Source organism: Coturnix japonica, chromosome 6 (genome assembly GCF_001577835.2).
Source record: "Coturnix japonica isolate 7356 chromosome 6, Coturnix japonica 2.1, whole genome shotgun sequence".
NCBI classification, from domain to species: domain Eukaryota; kingdom Metazoa; phylum Chordata; class Aves; order Galliformes; family Phasianidae; genus Coturnix; species Coturnix japonica.
The window spans coordinates 17,863,358-17,878,911 of NC_029521.1; the positions used below are offsets into that span (position 1 = coordinate 17,863,358).

Below are 15,554 nucleotides of genomic sequence, written 5' to 3' on the forward strand. Positions count from 1 at the left end.
CCACACTGAACTCCATCCATCAGCTCAGAGCCACAGAAGGGCCCAGACACAATGGCAGAGATCCCGCAGCAACTGGCTGTCAGCAGAAAGACAACAGCTTGATATAATGTATTCCCAAACTCTAGGAAAGTCAGGCATTCAAATCTTGCTACAAGTAAAGCCTTCAGTTTGCATTTATGGCATTTCTAGTGGGACAAAGATAAAGGCAAGCATCAGCTGGTGAGCAAAGCTGCCAGGAAAAAACATCAGAGAAATGCTTCACTTCACTTAATAGTTTCCACTGCACGGCATCTACATCAGTGACTCAAATAAAGAGTAAGCAGGAGCTAGCAAATTTAATAGACAAATGGATCATTTTTTATATTTCAAGAAAAGATTGAGAAATTATCTGAAAGTGAGCCCAGTGGCAACTTTCTACTAATAGGTACTTCCACAAAATAATGGAAAAGACTTCCAATGGAAACATTTTTCTACCTTTTTTCCAATGGAAAACCTTTTCTGTATAAGGCTTGTTTTATTGCTTTCTCTCATAACATCCTTGGAGATGTTGCAGATTAAAACTTGACTGCCTTATAAGTAGTTCCCCAGAGACATAGCATGAAAATTATTGAAGAAATCTAATATTTCATTTGAAAAAATTGAGATCTTTTGGTTCTGGCAATACAGACAAGGCATAACTGTTACACGTACTTCAACTACCAAGGATACAGCTATAGTGCCATTTACATCACAGTTATGCAGAGAATTCATCTGCAGCTAAGGGATGACCTTTCTTGAACTAAAAGTTTTCCAGAGATATGGAGTATCATAGTAATAACAGCTCTGAAGGTTTTGAATAAACTGACTCCTCCTAAACCTTGTGAAAGTACTGTTGATTCTGAAAGATGATTCGTTCTGACAGTTGGTACTATTTAGAAAGGGACTCAGATATATCCATCTAAAGAGTCTTGACAGGAACTTTTGATATCTGCCTTGATTAACTTCTCCAGTGAAGTTTTTATTAATTTATGTGTTGGTGGTATTTACAAGCTGGAACTTTACTGCACTGCTTATGAAAAACCAAGTGTTTCACCTGAACATGTTGAGATCAACAAAAGCTCAGCTCTAAAACCTGTAAGTTCATCTAGCAACAGCAACTCCTTGTGCTTCTATGCAAACATATTATCTGCTGGTCTCAACATCAAGCTTCATGAATTCTATCATTTTCTAAATGATTTCTTGGCAGCTCACCTATCTCATCTGTATATCTACTTTGGTAAGTGGATAACTTAGAGAACTGTGTCCTTTGAATGAACTAGCCCAAAGGAATAACAAGGAATCTTCTTTATTTTTTATAACTTACACAGGTACCTAGAGCATTTTTACTGTTACTTAGGAGATGCCATTTATTTTAAGCATTGCAGACTTCTGTATGTAGTCTTTTGTGCACATTGTTTTGCACTTTTCTCTGGAGAAATTATCCATTTTTGCTAGAGATGGAGTAGTGCATCTTGTAGCTAAAAAGCCACTTGTACATTGTTTTAGTTATGTAAGGTATTGATAGGGATCCTGAAGGGAAGTAGTAGAATTTGTATGCTGAGATTTTAAAATCTGTTTTTCAGGTATGCTACTCATGCCAGTATGCCAGGATCTAGCACAGAAACCTTGTTTAGTAGTTATTTGCACTTCTTTGATGAAAAAGAGGCATTCAGGAGCTGACCTGGACACAGACCATTTTGCAATGGATTTGATAAATGATTTAATGTCCCAAAGAACACAGATCTAATAATTGGCACATGTGCCTTTAGCACCTGGCAGCAATAGTGCAGGAATACCTACTGCCAGGAAATAACTGACTTGCCATCCTGCTTTGATTATCCAAATCCTTATCAAGATAGTGTATCTAAAGCTGTGCTTGGTGTTGACCCTCCCCACTGCTAATTTCTGTGCATTTGTTTCCAAAGCTTCCTAATTCCTACCAGCTGGCAAGTATAAATCCCATCCCAGTAATGATCTGCCTTTTGTGTACAGAGCACTGATAGAGATCTTCCTCAAAGATATCTACACACACAATTTGCCCTACTGTGATTACCTACAGGCTTCACAGAGCCTAGGCAAAAAGGAAAAGTCAAAAGCAGGAATTTCCATTGGGAAATATAAATGCATACAAATTGTTAATGTTTGTCAGAAGAATTCTAATTTATTTGTAAGACTAAAATACTCAGAAAATGCATTGTGTATTCCCCCTAAGCTGGATAGCACATGTTTATCACATAGTCATACTCATAACTTTGTTATCTGGAATACAAGTCTGTATACACGTTATTCAAGTATGACACAAACAGATGAGAAATTGATCCTTGCAGTGCCTCTGCTCTGTTCAATGTGTGGACTAAAGTCCTCTTTCTCACTTTAGTATGGATCCAGTTTTTGGAGAAGAAGGCCAAGAAGAATTGCTTCCTTCTCCAGCAAACTGAGGGTCTATGACCTGAAATCCAGAGAGTGCAGCTCCTGTTTTGTTGCTGTCTGAAACTCGAGCTCCTTTCTTTAGCTGAATAAGCAGCATTGCACTGAAAACTAGAGAAGCACAAATCCCATTACATAGCACCCTGAGGCTGGGCTTCATGTTACAGATGTAACATGCTCCTCTACTTGTTCAGAGAAGCTGGGGAGTGAAGGTGGGGGGAGAAAGGGATCAGTAAGCACTGTGAAAGAGCCTCTGTGAAGATGAAAGTCTCAACAACAATTTCCCTCAGGAAGGGAAAGATGAAATATTCAATACTACCTGATAATTAAAAATTCAAACTGCTGTCTTATGAAAGAGAGGCTTACTTTTATCTTTAAACTATGAGGATTTTAAAGTCTTATTCCTGAACATACAGTTAGTGACTTCTCCCTCCTGGAAAAACCTGATGGTTTCTCTGGTTATGAATTGTGGAGTAGGACCCAGGGGCGGCAGTACCCAACTCATTTCAAAGCCAAAGCACACTGCAGGCACAGGATGCCTGTAGAATTCATGCCCTATAAGAATAATGGTAGATCATTTTGGCAATGCCCTGCAACTTATTCTCTGATATCTACTGAAGGGCAAACAATCCAGTGGCTAAAATTGAAGTCCGGCAATCTGTTCCACATTTTCTACCTACAATGAGTCACTGCTGAGTTTATCAGGACAGTAACAGCTCTCACTGATGAATGAGAAGCAAATTTGGGCAATAGAAGAAAAGGAAGTGTACTAATAAGAATTTTCAGTTTGAAATAAACTTAAATGTGTTGCATACAGCTCTACTGTTCAGAAGTTTAGCAATATTTCTCGCCAACAGTACACCAGAAAATGCATTATAGAGTAAGTGGACAAGTAGCCCGAGAAACTATTAATCCAATTCCCATTATGCTTTGCAAACAGAAGAATATGCTCTATGCTGTTAAATATTAGATATACATTTCTAGAAGGAAAATGTATTGCGTGTTAAAAATGACTCATGCTTATGGAAATACATGCTTATTTACACACATATACAGAAGTCTGAGAAAAACGTATCTGCTAATGCTCCACAGTACATTATTCTGTATATTAATTGCATTGATTGCGTTACAATTTTACATCCAATGTGTGTCTAATGTTATCAGAATGTTAACATATACAGCTGAAAAATACTTCTCTCATCATCTCTGAGGAATCTGGGGACTCTGTTGGTCTCACAGACTGCAAACTGTGTTACCACATGCATGGAGACTCCTGTGGTGGTTCCTTAACTTGGAACTTGCTAACCTGGTGGTTACCTAAAACAGCTGATTCTGCTTTGTTTCAGACTGCTATTCCTGTTGCAGAAGCAGCACTGAGAGCAACTGGAGGATACTGATTTAACCTCCTCAATTGCAAAGAGAATACACGGTTATCTTCACCCCTGCTGAAATAAGAAAATTCTAATCATCAAACTAGTCTAGTACTTGTCTGACATGAATCAGTAGAGGAGGACTTGTCTGAAACTGAAGTAATGGTTGTGATGGAGAGAAGCACAAGAAATCACTTGTGAAGTCTAAGGTGGAAAAAAAAAAGTAAAATGAAATTGGCAGCTTAGGTTGCAACTCTGCAGGCAATGATTTTATTTCAGGAATAGGCATTTATTTCCTCTCGGTTAGTTAAGAAGCATGAAATTTGCCCTGGGAAAGTATAACTACTGCTACAACACACAACCGGACCCCTAAGGTTACTAGCAGGTTGCCAATATTGTCCACTACACACTGCACAGACTCCCCAGAGAAGAGCACACACATTCTAATATTCAAGCCTTCTCCCCACAGTGTTTAAACATGCAGTACATCCAAGAAGCTGCCTCAAATTCCAGAACAGTAACACTAATTTTTGGACACTAAAAACAGACCATAACCAGGACAAAACTAATTCATAGAGAAGGCAGAGCTTTCTCAGGGACTAATTCAGGTAGGATGAACTAAGACTTGTTTACTTTCAAAGGTTAATTCCAATTGACCTAGGATCTGAAATGGTAGTAAAATCCCCAAAGTTCATTCCACCTCATTTTCGGCCAGTGCACTATTTACCCAGGCTCCCTATATAGTCAGTAGCAAGAGATTATCTTCAGAGAGCAATGCAGGTCGCAGGAGAGCTGGGTCATCTTCAAGAGATGCCAAAGATCATTCTCTTTAAAGAATCACATGCCACTTTGATAATCGCCTTGATGAGCTGGCTTGCTCCTCAGTGCTTTAAGTAAGGGAAGTGAAATGGTGCACCCAGGTATGACCTCAAGACACACAGCATATGATACAATTACAGCAGCTCCACAGAAATGTGTAAATGTGTACAGAAATGTTTGTGTATAGAAACATTCTTAACAGTTGCTTTTTGCTTTAGTAGCTGCTAAACTAGCTGGAGCTTCAAATTTTTAGAAGATCATAGTCATGGAATTCTTAACTAGTAGATGGAATTGTATATTAGTATTCACTCTGCAGTAAATTTTAGGTAGCTCTCTAAGAAGTTTCTGTATGTTATTCTTTGGTTCTATAGCCACTGCCTGCGTTCACAGGTGTGAAATACAATACCTTCTTATCAGCACAGAGATGACACTATAAAGTTACATATATCCTTTGGAGGATAGTTCACTGGCAGCCATGCAATGACTTACAGTGATGCAAAAGCCAAGAATGTTTTTGGCTACGCTTGTCACATATCCATCCCACGCAAAGCAAATATAATGGACTCTTCCATTACAAGTCAATCACTTGCACAAAGCAGGTTGCCAGAACATGAAATTATTCTGGATTCATTTTTCCAGATTACTTCATGTGATATATAAACTCTTAACTTCAGAAATTGAGCCCTGCCTTAAAACTTTTCTGTTTTGTCTGCCAAAAACTTATAGAAGGATACAACCAAAACATTTAAATTAGAAAGAAGTCTATGCACGCAAAAGTCTTCCTCCAGGCATAAGAAAATAGAATGGTGAACAAATGCACCTTGTGTGATTAGCCAACTGCATGGGATAAGTCATCTCTGTAAGATGCTGAGGTACTGCAGTTATGGGAACAAAACAAAAATCTTTATTGACCAGAGTTTCTCCAGATTACTAAGCTTCTTTAAGGAATACATTAAGTATTTAATAGAGTGTAAGAGGAGACAGCATAAGAAAAAATAGCTGCTCAAAGGGGACACTGAGAAGTGCCTGCCCCATTGCCATTCCCAGATTATTGCAGCTTTCTGCAAACACTGTGGGTTTTTGTTGTTGTTTTTTCAGAAGCAACTCTTTCATGTCAACTTTCTGTTTGCTCTTTTGCACTTGTGGGAAGAAGGAAAAAACTAAGCTTGCAGGCAACAACATACTTTTCATACACGCCTTCAGGAACTGTTAGGATGAAAATTCCAATTGGAATTTCAAACCTTCTTCCCTCTGTGGGAAGTGTAGCTCTTCCCTCTCTTTCTTCCACACTTGTTCCTCGTAAGTCGCTTTACCTCTTTAGGAAAATGTGCTACAATATCCTACTGCCCAATCCTCATTAATCTTACACATTGTCCTAGTACAACACAGAGAGAGTAAGCTGTTGTTGAGATAACTGGCTTCCATTAGCAAGCATGTGATTGGCAGGACGATAAAGTCTTTTCCCTTGCAGGTCAGCTGCTTTTTAAGAAGAGGGCAATCCTGCTGATCCATCTTTTAGTTACAGTCTCTCACTGAGTCCCAAATCTCCTGCCTTTTAGCTTTGATACGGTTCAAGCTTTCCCCCTTGTATCAGCCCCTACCTGTCATCAGCTCCTCTGTACCAAACAGCCAATATCAGGAGTTTGACCTCAGGGCACAGTCCGGGTGGGCAGGTAAAACCTGACCACTGGACCTACTTCCTTATCTTTCATATCCTGCAATTCATGAAGAAGTATCGAATTCAAACTAAAAAACAGAAGCATGACCTTTTATAAGAACTTTCTGAAAAAGGCTCTGTTGCTTTTCTAAGTATTCTTGAAAAGAACTGTCATCCACCCTATTACGATAGAAATGGATCACAAATAAGGAAGAGATGGAAAACCCTGCAAATGCTTGCAAAATGTTAAGTGTTATTTTTAATGTGTTCTAACCAGTTTTGGCAAAGCATTCAATGATATGGTAAAAACAAAACAAAACAAATATATCAGACTTGTTTACATGTACATGCTTAGATTGCAACCTACACTTTTGCTGTTTTTAAAGCTTTCAAAATCAATTAGATTTCCATGGGATACTAAGCATTCTCTATAAAATGTTACTTACACCACAAGAATTCTAAATGTAAATTGCTAACATAAACAGACTACTATCACAGGCAGCATAATCCTTATTTATATGATATGCTCAACAGCTGGTACTCAAAACATACAAAATATTACTTATTTCCCATAGCAAGTATGTGCATGCCCTGCCCTGCATAGCTGCATATGCTTCTGCATAGCTGAAAATTGTGCTGAACACGATTGAAACAAACATAGGCTCCGCAAAGATTTATAACGCTCAGGGAGATGAAAGAAATAATGCCAAAAATCTCTCAACATCCTCTCCCTTTAACTAAGCTGTCTTTGTACAAATTGGAAGATGTTTAGTCAGTTCTAACACTGATAATAAAAGGAGAATAAAAGAGAAAACAAAAGAGGAAGGCCATTAGTCAAGGCTAGACTTGCATTTTGCCAGACTCAAAATACCACATATGTTGAAGTCTGGTGCGCCCAATATTTAGGTATTTCATTAATGAATTTTATGGCAACGAACCTGCATTCTTCTCACACAGGTGAGGCTTATCCCATTGTAGATATTGCTCATTATGTTATGTTCCACTAAGAATATAATATACAAATCTACCCTTAAACTTTCTCATTTAAAAATACACTTAGTCCTTTCTAATTTTCAGGAGAAACTGGAATGCTATTGCCAAGGGAATTTTCCCTTCTGAAATGCCTTTTCATTACCTTAATATGAAAAAAACTACTGAACTATTAAAAGCAAACATATTCTTATACATAGATAATTTTGTATTTCTACTCTCTTCTGATGACTTTGACAGACACATCATGGTGCTGAAAAATATTACCAGCATCTGCAGAAAGCTAGAGTCTCCTTGTGCAGTTAATGTTCCATTTCATTATTTAAACAACCCTTTGTACTTTAAAATTCATGAAACAAATTCTTCTTTAAAATTTACTTCAAGTATGAAAGGTTGTTGAAAATGAATTGCTATGGTTGGATATATTATCAGAATTTAGAGAGCAGGGAATAGAAATGAGTACATGAAATTAAGATAAGTTGATTTTAATCTGGAAAACAACCATCCTTTTGACAAGAACTAATAAAAAATGCTTTCAATAGTAAGGCATTTAAAATTAACTTTGGTATAGAGTAATGATCATCTGTTTGGTTAACGTGACTTTCTATCTGTTTAAAAGAATATCTACCAAGTAAAGGAAATTTTAAACACTATGCTTGATTCTACTCACCAAGGAGTCATTCCCTAAAATGGAGCAATTGCTTGGAATGAAACAACGGTAGCAGCACATCAGGGTAACATGTACTCTTTTCAAAAAAGCATCACAAGATCTTTATAAAACAGTCAGGATGAAAACTCAGTGCTATATCCATGTAATAATACCACCAGTGGCACAGTGCCCCCTAACACCACAATGAAAAAACAGTTTTATACTAAATAACACGGAGTAGTGCCACTAACAACACTTTGAGTAACTGCTTTTCAAAACCAATTACATGGGAATGCTAAAACATGAAAGGTTCTTGAATTTAATAACTCCAGCATTGGTCAAAAGGGGAAATTAGTAGGATAAAAAACAACAACTAGTGTCTTACTTGTCTGAGGTCGATGAAAGCTAACTGCAGGGTGTCTCCCTGGAATCCTGGCACAGGCTCCGAACTAGCAAACACTGCAAGAAAAAAAAAAAAAAATTAAAAACAAAATTATGGATGTAGATTTTTTTTTTAATCTAACATAAAAATGAGCTGTATGCATCATAAATGATAGATGACAGCTAGTGCTAAAATGAGATCAGTTTGACACAAACATGTTCCAACTAATTAACCTACTCTAATTAAAAACAAAACAACCAACAAACAAAACTTTCCAAGAACAATACCTTTAGCAGGACCTTTAGCTAACAATCTAAACCAGCAATAGTGTTGCAAACATTAAAGCCAACAACTTAGCATTTTCAGCCCGAGGTGAATGATTACTGAGGTATTTTGAAATAACACCAATTTCATGGCTGTCAACATATTTTCAAACATCTGCTTTTGTTACAGCATCTGCTGTAACATCCCCACCTCTATCCAAACAGCAATAAAAGACAGACAGTAAGGTGGGAGCTTGTTTAATGTGTGGTCAACAGGTGGAAAACTTTAAGTGCCACAGTCAGAGCAGAATTGAAAAGTCTGCTCATGATAATGAACTTCTGCCATTCTTGAACCCCAAAACAGACTGACAAAATTGGAAGGTAAAACTATCCGCTCAGTAAAAGAAATGACAACGCATATGAATGAAAACAAGGTAAGTGTTTATTTAAGTTAGGAAACCTCAAAGATTTTCAAACCTAAAAAATTAAAAATGTATTATTTACTTCAATTTCATATCCAATTTAAAGGCAACTAAAGAAAAGAAAATAATCTATTAAAAAAGGGTAATGTCGTGGATTTCTGCTATTATCAAGTTAAAACAGTAAAATTAGAAATACATTAAAACTACAAGTCCCCATACTAGTACACCATAGTTAATCTACTAATCAAGAAATATCACGAAGCATTGATGTACAATAGAGAAGGTCAGTGCTTTCAGGAAAGAGAAAACAACGCTTTCCAGAAGCCCCCTCCTTTGTTCATGACACAAAGAGCTAACAAATCAAGACTTCAGCAGTTTCTCAATTCCTTCTATGAAAATCCCATGAACAGAGGCTCCGCAAAATGTCCTGACATTTCAGATGGCTTCAGGATGTATTAAAAAGAAGCACTGATGGGATGTAATATTATAGCCCACATGTTCAAAAGTATCCACTTCAGGCTCTGCCTTTTCTTAAATGTAAAGAAGGAAGTAAGTAAAAAGCTGTATGATGATAACATTTAAGAAGCTGGAGATCAGACACAACAAGGCACATGCTATGTAACCAGTAGTCTTAGACATGATCAGGAGGCCAGCTCATGTGCTCAATCCAGCCCTTCAGACAGCAGTACTTCAGTAGCCTAATAAGCAAAGTCAAGGAAGTCATTAACTGTGTGCAAAACGATGAAAAGGAAACTATCACTGATTTACTGTTTCTCATAACACAAGAAATAATAGACAGTGAAATAAATTGAGAGAATTTTACAGTATTTTTCATAGAACACTACAATTGCGGAACTTATTCTTATGACAAGTTGTGCATGACAGAACTACAAAGGAGGGATGAGTATAAATGTAAAAAATACACATATGTAATACAGGCTCTTCAGCACTGATTAAACAGAACAGTCTGAATACACTGTTCATTAAATCTCTATGTACTGCTGGAAGATGAATTTGCAACAGGAAGGGCCACTCAATAAACAGCTGGTGTTTCATGATCTTCTCTAAATACTACCACCAATCACTGCTGACTGGTAATAGTATCAGGAGAGGATGCTTGGTTAAAGGGAGCCTTAGCCTCACTCGGTAGTTCTCATGTTCTTACCCCAGTCACACATTTATAAGAGATGTTTAAAGAAACACCCACTGCCTCACACATCCACTCAAGTAAGACATTCTACTTCAAAAGGGTTGAAGTGAATTTTTCTTATGCTCATCAGCTTGAGCAGTCAACAAACCAGACACTGCTCATGCAGCTAATATAGTTGGGAATTTACCCTAACATATTTAATAATGCAGTATTTGTTTCACTAGGAAGCACCTACTATTCAAGTAGCTACAGAGCAAGAATGCAAGGCCTCAAACTAAATTATTGTATAACCTCTATTCTCTTTAATTACAATTTTCTGTTATAAACTAATATATGACACTGGGAGCATTCATGATAACAAAAATATTTATTCTAGTATTTGGGTCATTTTTGACAGGTGACTACAATAGAATTTTTTTCATTATTAAAATTTCATGAGTTCAAAGGGCAAAAAGATAATCTACTTATGGTAACAGTCAGACAGTCCCGCTCCCTCAGCTCAGGGCTTTTAAGTTTTGCTAACAATTTTACAAAGCTAATTAAATATTTTCTACTGCACAGCATTTTAGGAAGATATTATAAGAACCGGATTAACATTCTTAATGCCTTTGTCCTAAGGGTTCTTTTCCAGATAGTAATGAAACATTGTCATACACAGATCTTTTAAAATATTTACCCCCTACATTCATGTTAATCTTAAAGAGGATTTGCAAGGGTAGGGGGCTACTTGTTTGTTTGCTTTAGCATGCATAAGGACATTCAGGAATTTTACAGTATCTGAGAGTGAAAATGCAAAGATCATCATCAAGACTATTGAATACAAGAGCCAACAACTCCTTGGCAGTCTGAATTAGAAACTTCAATGCTTTCAGAAAAATAAGCTGAATATATGCATTAGATGAACATAATCTTTACACACAGTTATTGTTAACAACTTTTCCTGCACTTTGTTAACACCGTGTTGCCCTTTTCTGATTATATAAGGCTGGATCTTTGGCAGAATGTGTGGACACAGCACACCCAAGCTACTCGCTGTTAAGCACAGAAATACAGTTCACATAACAGCCAGTTTGGGAATTTACAGGAGGCAGAATCCTATGGAAAAAAAAAAAAAAAAAAAAAAAAAAAAAAAAAAAGATTTAACAATACCAAAACGGGCTATGAGGTAAGAGGTACACAAGAATGGTAAACTTTGGTAAAAATGTTGCAAAGATGACTTCACTCTATTTAAGGATTTCATTTTGCTTTTCTAATGATATTTTGTATACTATATAAATGGGAACTGATACATATATCTGATGGTTATCTTATGAGAAAGCTGCTAAAGTGGAATCGAAGAAGCCTGTGAGTAGCAGTGAATTTCTCTGCACTTCTGGATTTACTAACAGGTCCCTTCACTGTATTCCCTCAAAACACAGTCCTTTGGCTATCATTCATGTATGCTCTGCTGGTCTGAGAATTCAGTCCTTATCTTATTTTCTGACAGTTTGCAGCTCAATTACAAAAATTAAAATCAGGGCCAGACTTTCTATCAAAAGCTAAATTAGGGTAGCTTTCCTCAGCATCACAGTATCAATATTCAAGTCAAAGGCAGAGCTCCAACTGTATTTTTAAATGAAGGGCAGAGAATGGGTGAATACTGGAGAAGCCTTTGGCCACTTTGCAGCCCTGCTGGATGCTCCAGCTGTTCAAACAGGCTGGGGGTTGCCACGCTGAGGGGGCCGCCAGCTGCCAGGACCCAGCCCTTCCCCAGCATTGCCAGGCATCACTGCTTCCCCTGCTCCTCTGCTGCCATATGTGGCCAGCAGATGAAGGATGGTCTCAAGTGAGCCAAGTTGATCTGGTCTTGTAGATAGAAGACAAGCAGGTAAAGTGCAGGGCCTCTAGAGGAGAGAACTGTGTTTTTTCAAGAGAAAACAGGATTTGAGTTCCTCAGCTTCTGGCATACTCACCTGGAGATCACCCATACCTACGCTCAACAGAGGGCACATGGATCAAGAATCCCACTTGCTCTTGGACACTGCAGCTCTCAATACAGTGCACTGGCTGGAAAGAAAAAAACCTGCCTTGCACTAATTGTCTGCTAACCCATGCTGTCCCAGAATTTCTTTCACCCTCACTGATAGTCAAGAGTTTAAAACCTTCCCCTCCTTGCACAGATTCATGGTTGAATGAAGAAGGAAGACTACCCAATTGTCCGTCCTGCTAACTGATTCTTTCTCACAATACTCTGCCTTTCCTATAAGTAAAACATCAAACCCACATATACAATATAGTAGAAAACTGTTATTTGTGAATTATTCACACACACGAAGCACCAGATGAAATGTCTCTGTTGTACCCATTAATCTCAAAGTATCAAAGAATAAAGTTGGGAGAGAGCGATGAACAAGAACATAACTCACAGCCATCACACTGATGCCTGGAATGCACTTGTGATGGACCTTATGAATGAAACTACAACAGCAAAGCAGAATCTGAGCAACACCCAGCACCAAACCCTTATTCCACAGAATCATAGAATCAGAAGGAAAGATATCATTTACTGCAGAGTAGTATTTGGCCCAGCTGCCATAGTTATCTTTAAGAATCTCGAAGTGAAAGTGTGAAACCATTTTCTTTTTCTACTATGTTTTAAAAGCATTGTAAAAAGAAATAATTCAAGTTTAATCTATTTGCAATTGTACATATTTTAGACATTAGAAACAGAAAAAAACAAGGCAGAGGGCAAGTGATCCCTGCTATCATGCTATTTGTTTCTAAAGCAAATGATTGTGCAGTGCATCCATCAGTTCAGCTTGTCTAGGTGCACAATTCAGTATCAGCGATTATGCAGTCACGATCTTTATTTAAAGTTGGGAAAGCAGATGAATGCACATGTATATATCCCTACACATCTACTAGAAAAGAACATTTACGTTTGCACTACCAAATGCACTAGGCATCAAACATAATCTGTGGCCAACCTGTGTAATCACATCCTAAGACAAACCTTAACACTATGTTCCAAAGGTAATGCTTCCTATTTAGAAACTACAATAGATACAAAGAGTAAAACATGGGTAGAGTAAATATTCAGCTACAAAACGCTATTTTCTCAACATAGTTACCACCATTAGCTATGTATTTTCACCAGCAATGAACAAGAGCCTGCATGCCATGCTTGTAAAAATCTGCATGGCCATCCAGAACATGGCTTGTCTTTCACATTGCTGCTGCCACTGCTGAAATGCACCATCCCCATCACACTCACATCCACTGGTCTCCATAAACATTCAGCAAGCACTGACAAATGTCAGTGGGTGCCATTTTTTCTGGATGGAGGAATTCAGTTTCACACTTTTGCTTCACATGCACTCCTATGACAGATGCCATTTTGTCAGACTGCCCCTTTGCTGCAGTCTGTCACATGGCAACAAGATGTAGTGGATTACTTGTGGAAAAGTTCAGCCTCTACTGCCATACCACCAACATTCACCTCTGATATCGTTGGCCAACAAATAAAATCTGAGGCATTACTTTTGGAGCAACCCTTGTGTATTTTTCCAAACAAATCCTGATAATCCTGTCAATTCACCCCATGCACTGAAAGGCCTTAAGGCTGCAATACAAAGGCATGTCAGAAAGGTGCCTTCATTTCTTGCTACAGAGTTTTAAATGGAATGTAACAAATAGAGCAGGAAGAGGAAAGACATGCTTATGGGCATCAAAAGTGCCTTTTAACTTTGCCCCTGGAATCCCACAAGTATCCTTTGTGATGCTAAGTAAATTGCTTGAAAACAAATTTCCAGTTTCCCATGGCTTGCTGCTAATTGAGCAGACATCAGGTTTCTTTTTCATGTGTCCAAGCTAAACACCTGAGGATAAGCACTTGCCACTTTCTAGAGAGGTCACTAAAATCACTGAGATCCGTGCCTCAAACATATAAGAGGAAAGATAGTTTGGGGAAAAAATAAACAACAACAACAAACAGAGCATGAGAAACTAAAGATGTGCATTAAAGAAGTCCTAGCGAGCCTTCTTAGTGAACCGCAGCCATCAACTGCAAAAACAGGCATAAAATCTATTCACATCACAATGATGCTACAAAATGACTGCCTTAATACAGAGTACAGGCTCATCTTATAGTGCTGAATTCCATGTAAAACATGGGGAAATTAATCATGTCATCAGTGCTAGATTCAACCAGTTTTATTAAATAATTCTGATACTATATTTTGAACACTGAGTTTGTGTCTATTAAATGAGCACTGCCACTCTTCACAGTGAATAAGCAGTGGCTCTATGAAGAAGAAAACTCTTTGTTACACCATATTTAAAATCTGTACCATAATAAATCATCTCAAGTGAGAAAATTAAAATTTTACAGACATTTGACTTTTTTGTGATTAACTTTACAACGATAATATTTATGTAGTATTTCTAGTCATTTTCATGCTATACTATTGTCTTTTTACTGGATGTAGTGATTATGATCCCATTAGCAGTAGCAACAGCTGTATACTTCAATTAGATAATAAAGTTTTTTTTTAAAAAAAATCTTAATTTTTTTTCCCAGAATTCTTAGCTTACTTACTTTTAAAGGAAGTTGTAATTTAATCATATTAAAAACGGCAACAGCAAACTGATGAAACTTTAGTAGGTTATAGAAAAACATGACTATATGGTTAATATTAAATACTATCTTCTGTAACTTTCAGACAGACATAAGTAAGAATACCGGAATATCTACTTACATTCACACTGTATCACATCTAAATTAAACTGCTGAATTGCTCCCATGCTTATTTGTTTTAATTCAGTGTCCAGTAGCATCTGCATTAGGGATGTTGAAAGATGCTGGCAAGCTGACATGCAAGCTGTCTGGGCCACCTTTCCCTAGTAAAAAGAGCAACACATTTTAAGACAGAAACAAATGATATATTACTAAGCAACAGCATATCTGATTCAATCTTATTATATGCTCAAAGTCTAAATGATGCAAGACTGAGATTAGAAGAAGAATGATCACACTTTTTGCTGTTTCTCTGGCCTGTTTGCTTTGTTTCTATTATATTAATTAGGAATCTACATTAAATGGATGTCAAACAACTACTGAAACTTCTCCAAGAAATCCAACAGCCTTCAAGGGTACAAGGACATTTCCAAATAAGGAAGAACACAATAACAATATAAGCTTCAGATGCACAAGTGTGGATTTTTTTTTTTTTTAATTTTTTTTTTCTCAGACAGAATGAAAGCAAAAGTGTATATTGACCTGCTACATATTTTCAACAATAATCATAAAAAAAAATAAAGGAGATAATAATCAGAACCACTGCTTTCAATGGGGCATTTCTCATGAGAGCTTTCGATAATCATGGACAACTTAGTTGCCTGAATTCCACCCCAAAGATTGCTGCTAAAT

At 37.3% G+C, this 15,554-nt stretch overlaps 1 protein-coding gene across 10 annotated transcripts in view; it reads right to left on the minus strand.

The window, feature by feature from the left end:
- The window catches only part of EXOC6 (exocyst complex component 6), an 80,023-nt gene that overhangs the window by 14,807 nt on the left and 49,662 nt on the right, over window positions 1-15,554 (minus strand). For all 10 annotated transcript variants that reach the window (XM_015867193.2, XM_015867192.2, XM_015867198.2 and 7 more), the window contains 2 exons: window positions 14,884-15,025; window positions 8,316-8,389 (listed from right to left, as the gene is read on the minus strand). In XM_015867193.2, coding sequence (XP_015722679.1) covers window positions 8,316-8,389; window positions 14,884-15,025 — 216 coding nt within the window. The remainder of the gene's footprint in view (window positions 1-8,315; window positions 8,390-14,883; window positions 15,026-15,554) is intronic.